The sequence below is a fragment of the Lissotriton helveticus genome, chromosome 2_1, assembly GCF_964261635.1.
Source record: "Lissotriton helveticus chromosome 2_1, aLisHel1.1, whole genome shotgun sequence".
Classification (NCBI taxonomy): Eukaryota; Metazoa; Chordata; class Amphibia; order Caudata; family Salamandridae; genus Lissotriton; species Lissotriton helveticus.
The window spans coordinates 244,560,549-244,580,829 of record NC_136059.1 but is presented as its reverse complement, the minus strand read 5'-3'; the positions used below and the strand labels follow the sequence as shown (position 1 = coordinate 244,580,829).

The 20,281-nt window shown below is 40.4% G+C and overlaps 1 protein-coding gene across 1 annotated transcript in view; it reads left to right on the top strand.

Annotated features, from left to right (window-relative positions):
- Positions 1 to 20,281, top strand: part of EPG5 (ectopic P-granules 5 autophagy tethering factor) — a 582,198-nt gene that overhangs the window by 28,259 nt on the left and 533,658 nt on the right. Inside the window, exon 2 of the mRNA XM_078674745.1 lies at positions 10,329 to 11,252. Coding sequence (XP_078530871.1) covers positions 10,329 to 11,252 — 924 coding nt within the window. The remainder of the gene's footprint in view (positions 1 to 10,328; positions 11,253 to 20,281) is intronic.

Below are 20,281 nucleotides of genomic sequence, written 5' to 3'. Positions count from 1 at the left end.
GCCCACCCCTAGCCCCGCCCATACAGCGGCGAAATTCGCGCCACGGCGAAGGCGATAAAACAGATAAATAAAAGGCATTGTCATTTACAATGTCAATTGATTAAACTCTCTCAAATGTGCGACCTATTGCATTGCCTATACGTTTGTGCAATCAAAATAAAAAAATGCTTGCAGGCAGGACAAAGCTATTTGGGAAAATAGTGCTTGGAGGCTGTAATTAAAGCCTACAGAGTAACAACACGCGTAGCGGGGTTGTCTCAATGAGAGCTTACCAAATGAGACAAGGCGGTTGTAAGGAGGGACTACTAAACCTATTGACCAATGAACAGCCATAATTTACAGTGGACAATGACAAAAGTCAATTAAAAAATATGGGTGGAGAGTGGGCTTCAAGTCCCCACCTGAATACAGCATGTCGCGCAGAGCAGTGCATGCGCTGCCCAGGCTCACCTAAAAATCAGAGAATTATGCAACATATGTTGAACTACCTCACTACTGAGTTAAATTCATACTGATGAAAAAAGCCACAGCTGCAGAATCACGTTTCAGCAGTTTCCCTGGGTTTTACCTTGCACCAACTACTAATCTGGAATCAAACTGTTTGCAAAATAAATCTAGCGTCAAAGGTCCTCGTTTGAAACATGATTATCTCTCAAAACATACCATCTCTAATTGCATCTGTCAAAAAAGAGAAGTATGAAGGATGGTTACCCAGCATTAGCTTTTCAGATCACAAAAATATTGATAGGGGGTTCAAGCCATTTATTTTTTCAAACACCTCCTAAATTCAAGCATGAACCAATAAAAAAAAAGACATGTATTGATGGGATGGTTGGAGTGAATATGAGAGTTGCTTGATACGTAGGTACATGGGTGTGTGCATGAGTCAATTGAAGCATGAATGAGTAATGCGGCAATGGGGGGGTATGAGAAGCCAGGTGGGCCAGAGGATTAATCGATGGGGTCCCAGATGTACAAGTGGGTAGATGAGAGAGAAAATGGTTGTGAATCCTTTAGTTGACTGATTAATGGGTAGGTTGGTGAGCAGGTGTACGAGTAGATTATTGAATGATTAGGTATGTGTATGAGTGATTGTTGTGGACAAGTGGGGAAACAAATATGAAAGTAGGATAAATATGTGAGTGGTGGGATGGATGGTTGAGTAAACAGTTGAACAATTGAGAGGTAGATGGAAGGTGGATAAATAATCTGATGCCTGTTTTAGCAGGTGTATGCATGAATTCATAGGTAGATGAATTGGTGGATGCAGAGTGAATGTGTGAATAGTCATAGGAGTGCGTGAATAGATGTATATAATGTGAATGAGTGTATGGATGGATGACAGTAGTTCAATGGGCTGATGGATGCAATGCGATGGGAAGGTGAATGGATGTATACCAAGGTGAACTGTGGATGGGTAGGTGGATGGGAAGGGGTGTATGTCCCGGTAAACGGGTGGATCAGTAAGAGTGCATATTGTTGGTGGATGAGTGAATAGCGTTTCATGGGTCAAGGAGGCAGTCTATTAGATGATGTAGCAAGTGAATGGATTAGTATGGAAGAGATGAGGATGATGTATTGTTAGGTAAATTGATTAATATCTGTAGGCAAATGAGTGAATAGGTGTTTGGTGGATGAGTGAGTAGATAGCTAAGGTGTTAAATGGATGGATGAATAAGGAGGTGGATGCACAAGTAGGTGAAGAGGGAATTAGTTGGCAAACATAAAAATTAATGGTGACAAAGCATGTGGATGATGGAAGATTGGATGGATAGAAAAAAGTTGGAAGCAGGGAAAGTTAATTGCATTGGTGAGTGGTGCGTTTTACCCTCCCACTTCTAAAAAGTTACTGTGGTGAGTGTGTGAATAGGTGGATAAACTGTGAGTAGGTAGATTAATAGTGAGTTGACGGGTAGTTGGATCAATTGGCGGTGAGTGGACTAACTGAAGGTGAGGATGAGTGAGGAGGAGGATGAATAGGTGGGTAAGCTGGTGCGCTGTGCATGAATGTGTAGCTAGGTGGATAATTGTGCAAGTGATGGATGAATGTGCAAGTGGAGAAACGCAGTAATGATGTGCGAGTTTGACTTTATTTAAAATGTGTGTTATGGACATTGTGACTACAGGATGAGTAAATTGATAACAATGATTAGGCAAATGTATGATTAGTTGGTGGATAATTTGGTGAATAAGCAGGTTTATGGACAGCTAGACAGATGAGGAATGAGTGAGCCTGCAGAAGTATTGATGGATACTTAAGGTGGTTGAAAGAGTGGGAGGCAAAATAATGTAGTCTGGAGGATGAATGAGTATGTAGGTGGATGGGAGACTAGGTAGATGGTAGGGGTCAGGTGGATTATTCACTTGCTGGTGATTAAATATAAGAGGATGAGCAAATTAATAAATGGCGAGTAGATTGCTAAGTGAGTCAGCAGATGCAGCAATGGGCAAGTAGGTGAGTGGATGGTGGGTGAGTAGGTGTATGGTGAGCACAGATGTACAGACCAGTGAGTAGAAGGATATGTTTATGTGTGGATGAATGAGTAAGTGGAGGGGGATGGGTATGTTGTGAGTAAGAGTAGGTAAGCGGATGAGAGTAAAAGTGGATGATTATCTGTACAGCTAAGTAGCTGGATGGTGGACGAGTAGCTTGGTAGATAGTTAAGCCAGGTTAACAGTGGAGGAGCCTACTGGTGATGCCAGATGAGTAAGCGAGTGATGGCAGATGAGTAGATAGACGGCTGAAAGAACAATTAGGTGGATACATGTGTGATCATGTAGAAGAATGAGCTTGTGAATGGGTTAGTTGGTGAATGGTGGAAGAGTAGGTAGGTAGTAGGGAAGTAATGGTCAGAACGACAGCGGTTCAGTGGATGGATGAGTTTGATTGTGTGAGAAAAGACTGAGTAGGTGCACCAAAGGTGAGTGACTGAGCAGGTTAATTAATGGTTAGCGTGAAAATAGGTTGATCATTGGGGCACCTGTATACAGAGGCTAACTAAGCCACTGCGGCACACAATGTACATGCAGATTACAGAACAATAGGAGTACTTATTTGGTAAATAAATGATATGTGGTTACGAACAAGGTCTTTAAGACAGCACATCAAGAGAAAAAAGACAACACAAAAGAGGGCCGGACGTTCCTCAATCATTAGAGAGAATCGGAATGTCATTATGCCAATGCCAGAACAGACTGCAGAAAAATAATACATTTAATATATAAGCAGATCTTAATGTGTGCTCACACAAACAAATATTTATTTAAGAGGAGGACATTGCTCTCTCGATTTTACAGTAATGGGACCAGTGGCACAATACAAAACCATGCGTCTCCTCTGCAGAATATGAGGAGGGGCCCACAGCGTCTCATATCTCACCAATATTCATAGGCCTTCAAAGCCATGGTGGCTCCTTGAATGTTGGGGGCTTCTTGCACCACACCTTTGAATATATGGATTAAATGTATAAGCTTTTCCGGGACTGCTCTTCCCTTCCTAATTGTTAAGAATGCGCTGCATGTTCCAACCATATGTGTCCCCCTTAAAGCATAAGAACCTTCTAAAAAGTGTTTACAAAACGTGTTTGTAAATCATGTGTAAATTCCACACTTGTAGCTGGAACTTTCTATCCGGAAAATGATGGCTCTGCAAGGGGTTTAACACAGTACAGACGGGTGCTGCAGAAAATAGTGTTCAAGCACATTCTCGTAGTTGTTCACTGCTGCACGCATGAATTAATATTGCTATGAGTACTGCAGGGTGGCATGCTGATGCGACACACCAGACTGAGTGGCTCGAACAATATCTTATAGGCTGAAAGGCTACTCTGTGCCCTGATGTTCCAGGCTTTAAGAGTTGCACAATCCCCCTCCTCTGCTGCATTCATATTGCAAGTTATTGGACAATAGCCTTTAGATGACTGTTTTACTTTTCAGCAACAGAAGATAGTTGCCACAGAAGCATCCCTTGCAGTGATGCCGTTTCCCACCTCCCACTGCTGCTGGTGTGAGCTTTATAAACGTGATCTTGCATTCAGTTGTACAGCAAGGGGGCATTAATCTTCATGCAAGCAATGTGGATTAGTTCATTGACCAAACAGATGGGTGATAAAAAAGAAAACAGCGACAATGGAGATCAGAGGAACCCTTACAGAAATAGGACCCAGTGCCAATGCACCTCTTGCACCAAAGCTATGTCCGGTTATTACTAGAAGATAAATATCTGCCCAGAAATAATGCAGAAATACTAGATCTCTAATCGGCAATAGGTGCTTCTGCTTTTCAAACGGAACACATATGTTGTACATGAAACATCTTAAACATGTGTAATGTAAAAATGTCCCTTTTGAAAATATATTGTCCGTACATAAATATTATTTATTGGATAAGCCGCTTAGCAATTAATGCTCACGTATATGCACGGTCAGTAAGGCACAGTACAACGCAATAAACAAGGAGAGGCACCCTCTTTGAGCTGCGCAGCAGACACACAACAACATGGAGATTTTTTTTAAGTAATTCAGAGAAAATAAAAAGTGGAGGTGGAATGGACAAGGCACAGTCCCAGTAGAGCTGGAGAGTGAGGAAGAGTGGTGAGTGAGGAAGCAACATATTTGCAAGCTTTCTTAAGGACTTTTCCTTTACTGAAGTAGTCCTCAAAGGAACAAATAAACTGCTACCGCGTAAGGGAACTGTAGTTGGCTGGTGCTCTAGAGTACAATACGGAAATGATGTACCGGAGTGCCAACCAATTAGGATGCACCAAAGAAGGCCTGCAGACTCGAACCAATGTTAAGCAGCAGGCAACATTTCCCTCTATAGATAGATTACAGCAGGTCTTGCAGACAGCGCATGTGTGCTGATGCTCAACCTAAAAAACGCAGCCTACAAACCGATGCAGTTGCATGGAATTCTTTAATAGTAGCGACCTGGCCTGAAGCATGCAACTGAACTGCTTGTGCATAGGAAAACAGGACCGTAGTCCTAGACACAGTGGATCCTTGCTGACTATTAAAGTAACTTTTCATTTGTTATTATTTATTACATATTTGAGAATGTTTTAGAATGTTGCTTCCATATCAAAGTACAGGTCCTAAAAGTATGTGGTCTCACTTGTTAAGTGTGTGTTAATGGACGAATGGTCCTGTAGTACGAAAATAAGTTAATGCAATGTGCCATGGAGACAGTGTCTTAAAGGGCGTACCTTTTAATGGTAACCTTAATTACAAATGTAATATTTTTTTAACATCTCTGAGGCAAATAGGTTGCTATGCCTGCTTGTCTACTAGTATTCTTTTATTTTTCTTAATTACATTTATAAATCGTATGTAAAGCTGTAGTAGAAGTTCTAAAGAATTATGTTTTAAATCTATGTGTATTGTTAAATGTACTATCCATACTAATATTATAAAGAGAGAGCCCAAACCTTTGAGGCGGGTAATCTCAGTAACCACAGCACCAATCACAACACCCAATACAGCGTTGGAAAGGGCAGTTGCAGCAGAAGGACATAGGCTATGCAGACGGCCACCATATTTTTATTTTTTTTCAGAGTTTTATATAGCGCGAACTTGACCCGAACTGAATCAGGTATCAGAGTGCTTTACATAGCACCAGTTACGTTACATGAGGACACACATTCATTTTTGTTAGGCATGGGGAGATTAAGTGATTTGCCCAGAATCACAGGATGTTTGGCGTCGTTACCAAGACTGGAACCCAGATCCCCAGGTCCGAGGTCGAGCGCCTTCGCCGTTAGGCAAACTCCTCTATACATTTACAAGGTAAAAGAACCGTGCCAGCAAAGTAGTCCCTTGTGGGCGTGTCTGCGTTGTGCTGTGGGCGTGGGCTGGGGGCGTGACTAACGCTGGGGACGTGTGGTGCGGCCATCACATCGTGGGCTGTTGGCGTGTGCTGGGGGCGTGACAAACGCTGGGGGTGTGACAAACGGTGGGGGCGTGTGTCCGCCCTTCATGCCATGTGAGTCGTACATACAAACGCCAATTACGTCGCTGCGCAGCATCAAGGGGCACGCTGGGGGCGTGATACGCTGGGGGTGTGAGAAACACTGGGGGCGTGTGTCCGGCCTTCATGCCATGTGAACGCAATCGCGCCGCATCAAGGGGCACGCTGGGGGCGTGAAAAACGCTGGGGGCGTGTGCTATGTTCCGCCCTTCATGCCATGTGGGTCGTACATTAATCAGAAGATCGTCTCTGCTGTGGCGGTGTGCTGGGGGCGTGACAAACGCGTTCACCTGGAGGCCTGTTAAGTAACGTTACTGCAGCCTTTCCTGCGCGCTGTTACTGAACTCTCTCATTTGCTACCATCAACCAGGGCTCTAGCCGGGCTCAGGCGGTGAATCAGTACACTAATTACACGCGCCTGATAACATCAACCAGGGCTGCAGCTGGGCCTCAGCGGGGGAACACGCGCCTGCTAACATCAAACAGGCCTGCATCTGGGCTTCAAGCGGGGGAACACGCAAATGAGCGTGTCTGCGGGGACAATTACTGCAGCCTCTCCTACTCGCTGTCACTCAACTCTCTCATTAAACGGATTTACCCGTGGCTGATAACTCTCTCATTCAACGACATTACACGCGCCTGCTAACATCAACCAGGGCTGTAGCCAGGCTCAGGCGGCAGGTCACTACACCAATTACACGCGCCTGCTAACATCAACCAGGGCTGCAGCTGGGCCTTCTCCGTCCCTATTCCAATGAAACCAAAAATGTTGTCTACCGCGAGATTTAAAAATAAATTGCCCTTGCCAAATACACACATTACACACATTCTATTTCATACCCGGACAACGTCTGGACGGGCTGCTAGTTTTGTAATAAAGACATAATTAATTGCAAAGTACTTATGGTAGTCAGTTTCTTCATTTTGGTATTAAACTGTGCCATACAATGGGCAATTCGTTTTTATTAAAGTGCAAAATATATTGCATACACATATTGCATACACATTAGCAGTGCTTTCATCTGGATGCTGCTTTAAATGCTTCCATGGATTATATTGCCACAGAGGCAGAATACATCTGAAAGCAGTACAGAATCATTTGTATCCAAACGGCACTGAATAGCATTTTGCCAACCTGAAAATAGTGTCAGCTAGCTGCTGCTTTAAATTGCTTTGCATGGATTATTTTGTAACCAATTGATTAGTCCTTGCCATGTAAAATAGTCCTGTAGAGCAATATGCCCGCCACACAGGAGGAAACTACTAATCTGGCCGGCGGCCTCACCACAGGTTTGGATGCGCAGATGCAGGTTGGACCAGGTACTGCACTGCCAAGCTTGTAATCCCCCCAAAGTGTTGCCAAAAGTTCTTGGGCCCAAAAAAGTTACCAGAAGCACAAGTACAGCAGCGCCAGTAGCCGAGGAACACAAAGCAAATGAAATTTTGCTGATCTGAAAATACTGTCAGCTGGCTGCTGATTTAAATCACTTTGGATGGATTACATTGTATCCGCTCAAAAAGTTTGTGCCATGTAGAAAGTGACATTAAACAAAATGGCGATTCGGAAAACAAGGGGAGATGAAGAAAGCTAAGACACCAAACGCATATTGCTATTAATCCGTGCAATTGAAAGAAAGTGAGGTACAACAAAGTGAAATATGTACATTAGAAATGCCAAAGTAATGCTGATACAAACTTATAACTAAGTGAAATGTATGTGTAAACATAAATGGCGATACAGTGCCAATGTGAAAAGCAATATCGTTCTAAATAAATCCCGACCTGAAACGCTAAAAACAAAGTGATACTAAAACGTTTGTGGCACAAAAAAAAAGTTAGCAGAAGTATGACACCAGTAGCAGAGGAACACAAATTAAATGAAATTAATTAGTACTTTGTCCGTGATCCGGAAAAGTAAAAGGCAGTGGTGTGGTGGCCATTTAGGATGCAGCTACAGTGACTGGAAATCAAGCCTGCAAATGATTATTGATGGTGGGGCTGCAATCTCTTTACTGCATGCAATACACCTTGCAGCAACAGCGAAGGCGCAAAGGCGAGACCTGAAAAGGAATGTATTTAACATTTTAATATTTCAGTCGTATCTTGCACTTCCTATTGTCATGAGCATGACACCCTTGGTTTGATGCGATGCACAATTGGAGTCTGAACTAAGCAGGACAGGTTGACTCCTAAGTCGAGGTGTATTGTAGTCTCTCTGGCTCACAATAGTATTATAACAAATCTCACTAAACAAGTTAAATCTCGGTTTTAGGCTATTTTAGATATTAGGAGACTATTAGTTGGCAAAAGCTACTGGTGATAGGTGTTTGGTATGATATTTACACAATAGTGCCAGCTTTCATTTCTTGAGTCAATACACTGCTGCAGCCTTACATCACAAATTGGATATGGTAGGTACAGATGCAACTGTTACTTACATTAAAGACATTTTAAAGATATGTGTTACTCTAAGCAGAACCTTACACTAATGTAAATTTATGATATTTGAAAAAACAGGCTCAGTATATGTCTAAGAAGTCAGATGTTAATAGTGAAGATGAGATCAATGGGAGATTAGAGCTGTCTATTTAATAACCAGTTGAGTGGGTTGTTGAATTTGTTGTGCCAGAGGTACTGAGGTACGGCAATAGATTGCCTAATGTGATCATGCTTTTAGGTCCATTCTGTTGGGTCATGTAAGCCTCCATGTTGGTTGGGCACAGCCAGATGGTGACATTTTCTGTTTGGTATGCGCCTTCAAGAGTAGATGTTACTACTGATTTGGGGCTCAGTGTGAAGCTCGATGGAGAGCAGGAGGCAATGAGAACTGTCAAGGGTGAAATAAGTAACCTCTGAAACTGAAGGTTATAGAGACATATTAATGCCTGTTACATCGAAGGAAAATAAAGCAATTAACTTTTTGTTTTGTCTGACTCTTTACCTAAGCTGATTGTTTTCAGAGTATGTTCTTCAAGATAGTTTGAGAGCAAGGATGTGATGGTAATGACAATGAAAATGTGCAGACATGGTGTGAAGGAAAAAAGAGAGAAAGTGCGTATTTGAATGCTTAGGTAGGTTGCATGATGCTTGTCAATTTTTAAGCAAGTTTACACCTTATTGAGAATGGATGTCTGCTCAGCATGAGATAATAGATGTGGAGACTAGGTTGAATAGTATCACAAAAGCGGTTAAGAGGTCAGTGAATTTAGAGTTCCCTAAGGCAGCATTGCACCTGATTTGAAAAACAAATCGAACCATTTCCAAGAAAGCAGAGTGAGGACTCCTGCCTCGCTGGTTACAACATGTGCATCATGCAGTTTAGGAATGGAATATGAGGCATTGTAGCATGTCTGGAGCCTTGAAATTCTTCATAATTACTCGGAGAAGAAACCTGATTTTTTGTTACAGAGCATTTCCTGAATCCTGTTTACTGTATTTCCCTGCTTATCTTCTTTCGTTCATAAATGCCCCACAGAGAAATTATGTCTATTATGTCCAGTGCCCAAGTGTTCCATTGTACTTGCTCCAAAATATCTCCTCCACAGACTTCACCTCATCCAGAACTTAGATGCACATCTGATCCCCATCACAACCAATTAACTTTTTTCTCACTTTATCTGGCAATACTGTTCTGGCTTTTGGTGCTGTAGTTGGCTCTTTTTAATTCACTATGATTCTGCCACAGTGCCTTTCACAACAGAGGCCCAGTGTTTATCAGTCGTATTTTCTCCTGTTACTTTTCGCAAGATTTGCATTTTCAACGATCATTGCAAAAGCCTGTATTGTCTTCTCCTGAATTTTGCTGGCAGGACACTCTCTAATATTGTGCTACAGAGGTTCAGTTCATTCATTCACGTAAATCTAATTACAGAAAAGGTCATGTACAGTTTTGATATAGCTTTATCACACATCTGATTATGCATCAATCAAACGTCTGCCATTCCAGCTTCCTTTGGTTTTCATCACTCTCTCCTATGGCTGTGTTTTCCTTCTGTAGCTTTCATAGGTTCATGCTAACAATATAGGTGAAAACGGGTCCTAGTCAAATGGTAAAGCAGCAGCTAAACATTTTTCCTTTTTGATCTGGCATTAAAGTTTGTATATTTACATGTGGTTGGATAAACTTTCAAGTATATTTGCTCACAGTTAGATGCCTTTGCTGTGTTATATTTATTATCATGTGTTCTCCAAAAGTCTTAGTTTTTTGTGCACTTTTAAAAAGTGTCAACCCAGTTTATTAAGGTCTACACACAGAGCTAAATTTTTGAAATGTAATAGTACCATTAATACTGTTGCAGCATTTCTCAACATGCTTTTTACTACTTACCAATTCTAAAATCTACATTTGTATTTTTGATTCTTAGGAAAAAAAGAAATCGACCATTCAGGTACGAAAAGAAGAGTGTGCTACTGTGGACTTTGATAAAGACAGCCTGAAGATAGCAAACGATCCTCCTCAACCATTTTCTAGTGCGGAAACACAGATAGCATCTGAGTTTACAGAAATCCAGTTGACTGATGAAACAAATGTCCCCAGTGAAATAAACTGTGATGTGCATCATCTATCTTCTCCACTTATGGATACTGTGGATGCTGGATGCGCAGCTGTAAAGGATGATGCTAATGGTAACGTGGTGCTTGTACAGACTCAACTCCAGGAAAGCAGGATAAGTGATGAAAGGGCATATCTCGGAACTGAAGAAAATGGACCCCTTTTAGAAAAGAATGGATTATCCTTATGCAATGAAACTTCAAACAACACCTGCATCCAACAAGAAACTCTAAGTGTATTTGACCAAAAAACATTAGATGTACTGGCCGCTTCAAAACCTGCACTCCTTTCATCACTGGAGCTTGAGCCGAGGACTTCACAGCATTGCTATGAGGTTAATGAACTGCTTGTGCATTTAGAGGTCAAGCCAATATACCCAGAACTTCCCCCTAAATTTATAGACGGGCAAGAAGCAATTCTACCAACCAAGCCTCTGATACATTATGAACATTTGTATCCGGAAATTCCGACTGTGCCAGAGTTGCTGCCATTTACAAAGGAACAGTTGAAGCTGATTGAGCCATGTTCTTGGTTGGAGAATGTGGACTCATACTTGGAAGAATTTGAGCATATTGCATATCAGGATAGACATGACTTCTATGAACTTCTCATGAACTACTGGCGATGTAGGAAGCAGTTGCTGCTTGCTGAAACTGAGCTACAAGGCATGACTTCAGACTTGGAGAACCTTTCAAGCAGACTGTGGACCTTTATAGACGAACATTTGACACTACAGGTAGTTTGTTTGCATGCAACAGTTTCCCAAGAAGTGCAGCCATGAGCAAACAACTTTGATCTTGTAAACCATTTAGTGGCGTACTTCATAAGGGTTACATAATGGATTGGGAAGTTTGGATATGTGTAGTATGAATTTCATTGCAATATTTTCTAATACACCTTGTCCGTCTGCCTTAACTGTGGTCATATCAAATGGACCATATTCAGCCCCTTCTAAAACCTAATTGAGAATTTCCTCCTAGTGACAATTTCTTTAAATATTAAATTACCACATTTTGCATCATGGTGGTATCTTGAATAAAGCTGCGGCTCAAAACAGTTCTGTAATGCAGTTTTGGCATTTGGTTAATTGCAAGACTTTAACTGCATAGTCCTCTGGATCAAATTCTATATTTATTTGAAATGGTGTACATTCTTTCACTTTGACATAAAAGGAGTTGCCCGACTAATATCCAGAATTAGAACGTTTCCCATATGATCTGCAATGTCCTTCCTTCTGTTAGACTGGGCTTTAGGTTTACCTGGCAAAGGCCTATTAGATATTTTTAACAACAGGTTATGGTTGGAGACACTATCTTTCAAGCTTTGATCTGTTTAGAGGAAGCCAGTACTGTGAGAACAGCTTCATAAGTTACAAAATGTATTTTTTAGATTTTGAAAATCCTTTATTTTCTCAAAATAATACATTAGAACCTTTGGTTTTTGCTGGTCTACAAGGATTCAAGAAGAAAGTTGGTAACACAATTTTTTTGGTTGATGTGAAAGTTCAAGAGACCTTTTGGTACAAAGAAGTGTGAGTTCTTAGATGCACTTTATTACAATATACAGAATTTGAAGCTAACTCAGTCTCTTTGCAGCAGTCATTGCCACTAAAAAAGGCAACTTCTGTCATAAATATTTGAGGTTTTCTGCATTGCCTTGAGAGTTGCCTCAATAATTTTTATAAATTCATATTCAACTCTCAGAGAATGGATGATTTCCTGATGGAGAGAATCACCTTTGCAAGACCCTCTAGGAAATCTTTAATCATGGAATCATGGAAGAAGACATTTTTAAAGGATGATTTTGATAAGCCATGATGGTTCCCAAATATACTTTTTACGGTTAAAATCTCCAGATCTCTATTTGACAAATTGAAATAAGTCAGTACTCTTTCCTCTTGGTAAATTTGTAACTCCACCTGTTTATATAGCAGATATCACTTTTCCACTTGAAGGCATAATATGAACTTATGGAAGGACGCTTGGCTTCTTTAATAATTAGCATGCCATTAGTTCGAGTGATCTAATTGAAAGTAGACGGGCCTGAAGCCTTGAATCTCAGCATTGGCAGGCTGGGATGAAGGCTGTTGCCTGAGAACCTGGACCTAAGATGTGAGCCGCACAGAAGTCTCCTCTGTGCCTGGATAAACAGAGGAAGCAGAGCCAAATGCCCCTGTGCAAGAGTTTTGCGAAGGTGTAAGAATTATCTCGGTCATACATTGGTTGTGTTTGGCAAAATTAAGGAGACTGAAGAAAAGTTGCAAATAATGGTTCTTGACAAGTTTTTGTAATGAGATTTTCCATTGTGATGGAGCTCTATGTAATTGAAGGCATATATTTGGCTTTTCACGTTTGTTTTGGTGGTGAATACACTGATATGTAGTAAGCCCTAGGCTATAATGGTATCTTGCATTACTTCACCATTTAAAACATTCAATCTTCAAAAAAGTGTCTATTGAGCTTGTCTGATTTCTATATTTAAGTCCTTGTAAGTGGCCTGCCCTGATGCTGCTGTGTCTCAATATTTCCCAGTGCTGGTTTGTATTTCACACAAAAGTACTTAAAATCTCATTTGCGTCTCTTCCTTGTAGACATTTTTGTAATGGTCTCATGTTCAGCTTTGTTTTCATGCAATTAGTTTACAAAGATCCCTGGATGTTGACACTTGGTGTGAATGGAATGCCGTCTGCCCCCCCCCCCCAAGAAAATATTCATGTGACCTCCGTGTCTAAGACTGCTACTAGATATTGAGTCAATTCAATTCAAATATTCTTTATTCAGTTAGTATTACACAAATATAAAAGATATCATGAAAAATAATGAATACAGAGACGTATCAAAAATGAATAATTAATTCAGGTACAATCTGAATGCATATCAGGTAAGGATTTCCTAATCCTCATAGCACAAAGTGTTTTGTGCAGACATTCCAAAGACATAGGCATACTCTATTTCCTTTGACTATTATGGATGTGCCACCATAAAATTAATTGTACTTAAATGAAAATGAGTTCAAATGTAACATTGAAGGCAATTTAAAACATATTTAGGATAAAACTGAAGGCCTTGACATGAGGGAGTTAATGTGTGTGCTGCTACCGAGCTCTAACAATTTCTTGCTATTCCCCGGCCTCACTTGCCAATCCTTTCAAATTCTGCTTAGTTTCAAATTTTGAAATTTTTATAATTGCAGGAAGATACTTTCTTCTGTAAGGCCTGAGTGAGTCCTTACGATTTATAGTTTGATCTAATAACTTCTAGCTTAGCAATTGTATGGAAGAAATTAAGGAACAAGAAATCATTCATAGGATCCCTGTTTAGAGAAGGTTCAGATTTTGTCCAAATTGAATGACAGAGCTGCATTGGTTCTAATAGTAAGCTAATAGTATCTTCAATATAAGGAAAACCCAGTTCAATATGCAAATGTTTTTGTTGTTGTTGTATAAGCTTTATTTCTACAGCTGTTGTCAAAAAAGCTATAAATACAAAATTTTAAATAAAAGAATATAAAATGAGTCAGTTCATGCAAAAGCATATTACAGACAAGTATGTACAATCAATCCATCCTAATAGCCTGCTGGAACCAGGGTACATCATGCTATTCAGCAAGTCAATAATAGAGCTATCGATAATCCACCATGGTAGAATAAAAATATACATGAATTACAGACTAAAATAAGTAGGGAGAAGCTCTAGGATGAATTCTGTTACCGTACAACTTCAGTTGGGCCCGATTTACAATCCCCTCTCCGGGAAGCATTATGGGAAGACTAAGAACAATAAAGTGCATGTGCAAGGTGTATAAATAAGACATGGGTTACCATCATAAGAGCCCTACATCAGTTGCATGTTGTCCTCATGCTATGAGGGACTGCTGTGTTCCTGTCTATTTTTTTCGCCTTATAAGCCATGCATGGCTTAGGAACTTGGCCACACTGCAGGCAAAGATCGGTCTAGACTCTGACCTAAGAATACACAGGGCATCGCGATGGACCCGTGTACTCAGTTGCCAGCAAATCTGATTTAGCCACTTCTCCCTCGGCGTGGAGTATGCCTGGCATGCGAACATAACATGGGCAACACTTTCTCCTGGACCTTGCAGCATGGACAGTCCTTTGGGTTTGGATAACGTGTATGCCAGTTAGCTGTAGTGTCACAGACAAGGAGTTTTCCAAACCTGAAATGAATATATAAGTTCCTGTCACGTGGGACTTGGATTGTATCTAAAAAGGGCTCTAAATATCTGTCCTGCTTGTGGAGATAAAATTATGCAGTTAGTCTCACCAAATTTGATTGGCTAGATTCTTGTTGGTCCACCCATTCACGGACCCTATGGCTGACATCATTTTCGTGGTGTTTGAAATCCATCCCACTTAACTACTAATGTCTAGCCTGATAACCTCAGATAGGGCTTCCGCATAAGGCAGAACTCAGGGTTTCAGCAAGGAAAGATCTACCTCACAAGAGCGAGGGAGAGGTGTCACCTGCCAAATGATGATAATAGAGCGTGATAACGTCTCAAGAATGATAAAACACAGCAAGACTAAAAAAAATAACCAAAGGGAGAATGTGATACAAAATTAACAAAAAGAACAATAATACAAATAAAGCTAAATTTATTAGAGATACAATAAATGTACTGAGTGTAATAGATAACAAAATGTATCAATAAATCAAATAAGAATGCATATCAAAATCATATGATGTGCTGAACAAAAGGAATCCTAAAACAACCACAATTTTCTGATATTTTACACTATTGTCAAATCATCAAACAAATCAAAATATTCCGTCCCCACAAACAGAGATATCAGACAGTAAAAAGCAAATCTCAGACACATACATGAAGAAACTCCCATTCATCTTGCTACTCACTCAGTCAAACCAACTCACATCCAGCATTTACACAATAATTATATATACATGTATACAACAAAACAAGGGCAGAGACCACAACCAAATTATATGAGTGGGCAATAAAGTCTGAACATTTACTGGAAGTCCTTTGCCTAATGCAAGCCCAGAAGAGCTGCAGCAGAAGCCTTGCTACATCACCAATAGATCGTCTGCCCATACGAAGCAGAAGAGAGGGGGAACATATCTGGGCAGCATCACCAGATCCCTAAGGAATTTGTGCTCAGATGTGCAGAGGTCGTGGGACTTCTCAAATCCCCACAACTCCTCACTGTACAATGGCAAATGAATGCTGGGGTAGCATGAGAGATAACTAAGAGACTTCTGAGAACTATATTCTCTGCCCTGTGTAATACTCAACAGTCAGCACAACCCCAGATACTAGACCCATAGATAGCAGCCAAAATGCTTTTACAGATGTACATTTTGGGCATCTCTCTAATTTGCCTAGATCCTAGTTTTGAAGCAAATCAGAAGACACACATAACTGTCTTCTTTATCTGCTGAGTCGAGGAGTATTTTGGATTCCCATTTCCCTGATTATCAAATAGTACCCCCAGATAACAAAATGTGGATACTTTAGGGATTCAAATGTTTTTAACAACATACTGTCTGGGTTTAGAAACTCCCTTCCTCCTCAAATCATGACAAAAGTCTTTTTTTGAATTAACTTTTAAATTTAGTTCTTCTATATGGAATGTAAATGAGTTTGACAGTGAGTGAAGCCCATTCGCAGTACACGCCAATGGACCTGAGCCGTCTGTGTACAATAAGGCAGTTATTGGTTGAATGCATATCTTAGTTAAATCCGTGTAGATTGCAGGAGGGCTTATTCAAGGCAAGGCCATGTATATACTATGTAAATATGAAAGAGACCAGAACTCAGCCTTGCCTTACTCCCTTCTGCTCCGGAAAGGGCCTAGTGCATTCACCTTTTCATCCATACAGAACTCTAGAAGTAACATTCTGATATAGATGTCTCAACAGATGAATTATTTGAGGATCAATGCCTATTGGATACATAATCTGCCACAATTTAGTTTGGTTACACAATATAAAGCACTTCTGAGGTACATAAAGGACAGGAAGAGAAAGCCTTTATTAGCCTTAGTGTAATTTCCCACAAACAATTGCAAATTAAAGCTTTGCCCAAATCTTCCCTGAAATCATACTGTAAATCAGAGATAATAGAGCCATTCTCTGCACAGTTTTCTAACCTCTCCAGCAGTACTCTTCCCAATTGATTTTCAACTATCAAGCAAAGAAATTGACCTGTTACACTAGGGGTCGGATCTATCCCCCTTCTTAAAAACGGGGTCAATAGTTGTTTTAGACCAAGGAGAAGGGAGCCCGCCCTTACTAACTACATACACCAGATTGGTTAAAAGTGGAGCACAGTGTGCACAATTAACAAACAAATTAGTTGTAACCCCCATCAGGCCCTATTGTTTTGCCCATAAGGCTCTTACTCAATGCCAATTAAATGTAATCATTGAAACAGATTACATTAAACGCGTTTAATGCAGGAATAGTTAGATCATGCATTGTAACTCCCTCATCTGAGAAGATTTTGCTATAATGGTCTATCCATTGGTCTTCGGAAACAGCCTGATCAAGAGAAGGATACTTTTCCTCTCTAAAACATGGAGAGTTGCACACGGACCAAAACTGACTTGAGCCTTATAGATCATGAGTTCTGACCAAGTTATCCCAGGCCTCTTCCCGAATTATAGATATACACATGTTTGGGGTTTGCTTACACTGGGATCTGTAGTGAGCAATTGCAATACGGTCTACAGGGTAACTTTTCAATACCTTCTTTAAATTTGGGGTGCCTTCCTACATGCATCCTCAAATAAATCCTTAGCACAAATTTCTCTTAAGAGTATTATTTTTGGTTAATTTCAAATCAGTAGTGGAGCAAATAGCTTCAAATGACTTAACTACCTCTCTTGGTCTACTGTTGGATACTAAGCAGATCCTTATTCTGAGAAATATATTTATTGTAATTACTCCCAGACTATTTAAAATGAACGTCATTTAATCTAGTACCACTTAGGTTGCTTACTGTGAACAGGTCAACCTTTGCCGAGGTGCCCAAACTGAATTTTACTTCAACTATATTGTGGTGGCTTAAATATGTAGGGGTAACCTCAACCCCTCTCAGATGCTATGTCCTGTGAGATTAGTAGGTGGTTGATGTCACTCATGGCTCCTGTTCCTGTACAGGTGGGCAAAATCTCTTGAGAATTTGGGTGAAAATCGCTCAAAAACCTCAGGTAAATGAAGAAAATAGATCATTCAGAGTCCCTCTATGGAGAGAGAGTGAAACGTGTGTTTGACCTACCCCACCCCCCATATCATCCACAAATTCTGCTTTTGAATCGTAAGTACACAGTTGAGAATTGGATCGCCTACCCAGGCAAGGTTAATGTAGTGATTAATAGTAATGACATATTCCAGAGCATCCACCGCTCCTGAGCTATTTACAAAAAAAACTGTTATTATAATGGAAACTTAATAGTAAATCTGTTCCTGTGGTAATTTCTAAGCAAATCAGATGGAAATAAAGGGTGTAATTAACAAACCACCTACGTTTTACAGTAGAAGATAGGTACCAACATCTGTAGTCCCCCTTTTGCTCGGTCAGATCAAGAGGGTTGAGCGGGAGTGGCATACATAGTAAACCTATTCACATGAAGCATATTTAAGATCCTCATCTCCTGAAGGCAAATAATATCATATCTTGTGATATAGGACATCCAATCAGCATTACTTTACTTGTTAGATATCCCTGCCACGTTCCAAGTTGGCATCTTAATAATACCCCCATGTTGAATCTCGTCATGGGTCCGAGGTGAATTTAGACTTAAAACTGTGTCCATACCTATTACTTGGTAAGTGTCCTTATAAATCCCTTTCAAAAATATCATGAGAAAGAACACTAGGATCTGAGCATAACCCATGAAGTCATTCTAGGCTATTGATGGACATTAGTTGGTCAAAACAGTTATAGGTTTTTACATTATATGTCTTTCGACCGTGGGCTACTTTAATGGTTGTCCTCGAGAGCTAAAATCTTCAGGCCTATACAAGTAGCCCAAGAGAACAGCTGTGATACAACTACATTGTAAGCTATGATGCTATATTTTTTGAAAAATAAAGTGCATAAAATCAGGGTTCTTAAAATTAACAACAGTGCAATCACAAGCACATGATTGTTTTGAATTTTCAACCCAATTTACCCTCAAACGGTTAGAATCTCTTCAAAAAGTCGGACAGTGTTACCCACCCTATGCGAAAACATTTTTATTTTTTAATCCTGCCCCAGTGCCAGTGTGATTAAGAGGGAGGCTCTGGGCATTCTATCATGTTAGGATGTTTGGGGATGTCTGCCGGTGTAGATGTAAGGTGTGATTATAAGTATGGGAGCCCTCCTCTCTTCATTTTTGGGTTAGGATCTGTGTTCGGCAAGTTTTCTAAAAATGGCATATTCCTAGGAAAATTTGACCGGTTCCCATAGAAATCTTACTACCCCGTGCCCTACAATTGACTTGAAATATATTTATTTGTCCAGCCCTCCTTCCCCCTTCAGTTGGAAGCATATGTACTGTAGGACAATTTAGTGGTGTTATAGACCCATCAGGTACGGAAAAAGAAGGGCCTACAATAGCATCAGGCAGGTGATAGAAGGTTCAGAAGGTTTAAATGTCTACTTTTTCGCATTAACTTAGTTAAAGGTTGTGTACAAGTCCTGTGGCATCCTGAGTTTAGAGGACACATTCTGTTGACAATTATCCAAGTAGGCATTCCTTTCTACTGGAGAAAGGCTGGTACTGACAGCGATCTTTTGTAATCCTGGATCTCCGACATTGTGTTAATGATTCGCATGTGAAAGATCAATGGGTCACAACCATTCCGCCCTAGCATAAGTGAGAGAAGATCTGAGGAGTAGTCAGCATCCTCCAGTTCTCCTTTTATCAATTGGCTTCCTTTTCTGCTGTCCAAAGCTATTGGATTTACCGTTGTGGTTTTTTGTTCTCCTTTGGAATAAGGAGTAGCAAGAGTTGATGTCTTTGGTGTTTTCGCAATTTGGAACATTCTTGACCTTTACTGCTTGACTTTATGTTGGGTGGGTGCGTTGTATTTGAGTGGGTGGCAGCAAATGGTATCCATACTGCACAATGTTGTGCGCCCAATTATTTTTCTACCATTTACAACACTTGGAGAGGACTGAAAATACTGTCACCTGTCAGGGTCCTGGGAGGTGGAGGAAAGCTGGGTGAGATGACTGGGGACGATTTGTTATTATAATGTGTCTCTGCTGCAGTCACATATGGCAGCTGCTTTCCTCTCCGCTGCAATTTCTGCTGTTGTTTCTAGTGGGGGTATAACCAGGCTCAAGGCCATCCAGTTGGACTTTGGGGAACTACTTTCTTTTTTCCAGGGCCATCGACCTTCGGGGTCTAAAACAACGTTTTAATTTCAGATCTCCTGATTAACAAAATATACAAAGGCAAGGTAGTCCAAAAAAGGAAGATTATAGATTTTCTCTTGGAATTATGCCGTCAGCGATGTGTAGTGTTCAGTATGCATTTGCCCTTTAAATACATTTGCCTACTTTCTGTTCTATAGAGTTTATTCTCTTCTTTCTTAGGTGGTGAGTATTGTACTTCATTTTCAGTGCTGAGGCAATACCGAACTTGGCGCTGGTAGTCATGCAAAAATAGAGCATGTGAAGGCAAAGACCTTTTCTATTTTTTAGTTTTATTATTGGTCATATAGTAATTGTTAAACAACAGACAGAGAACTTGGGGTCTTAAATTCAGGAATAAGGTGCAAAAAATCCTAA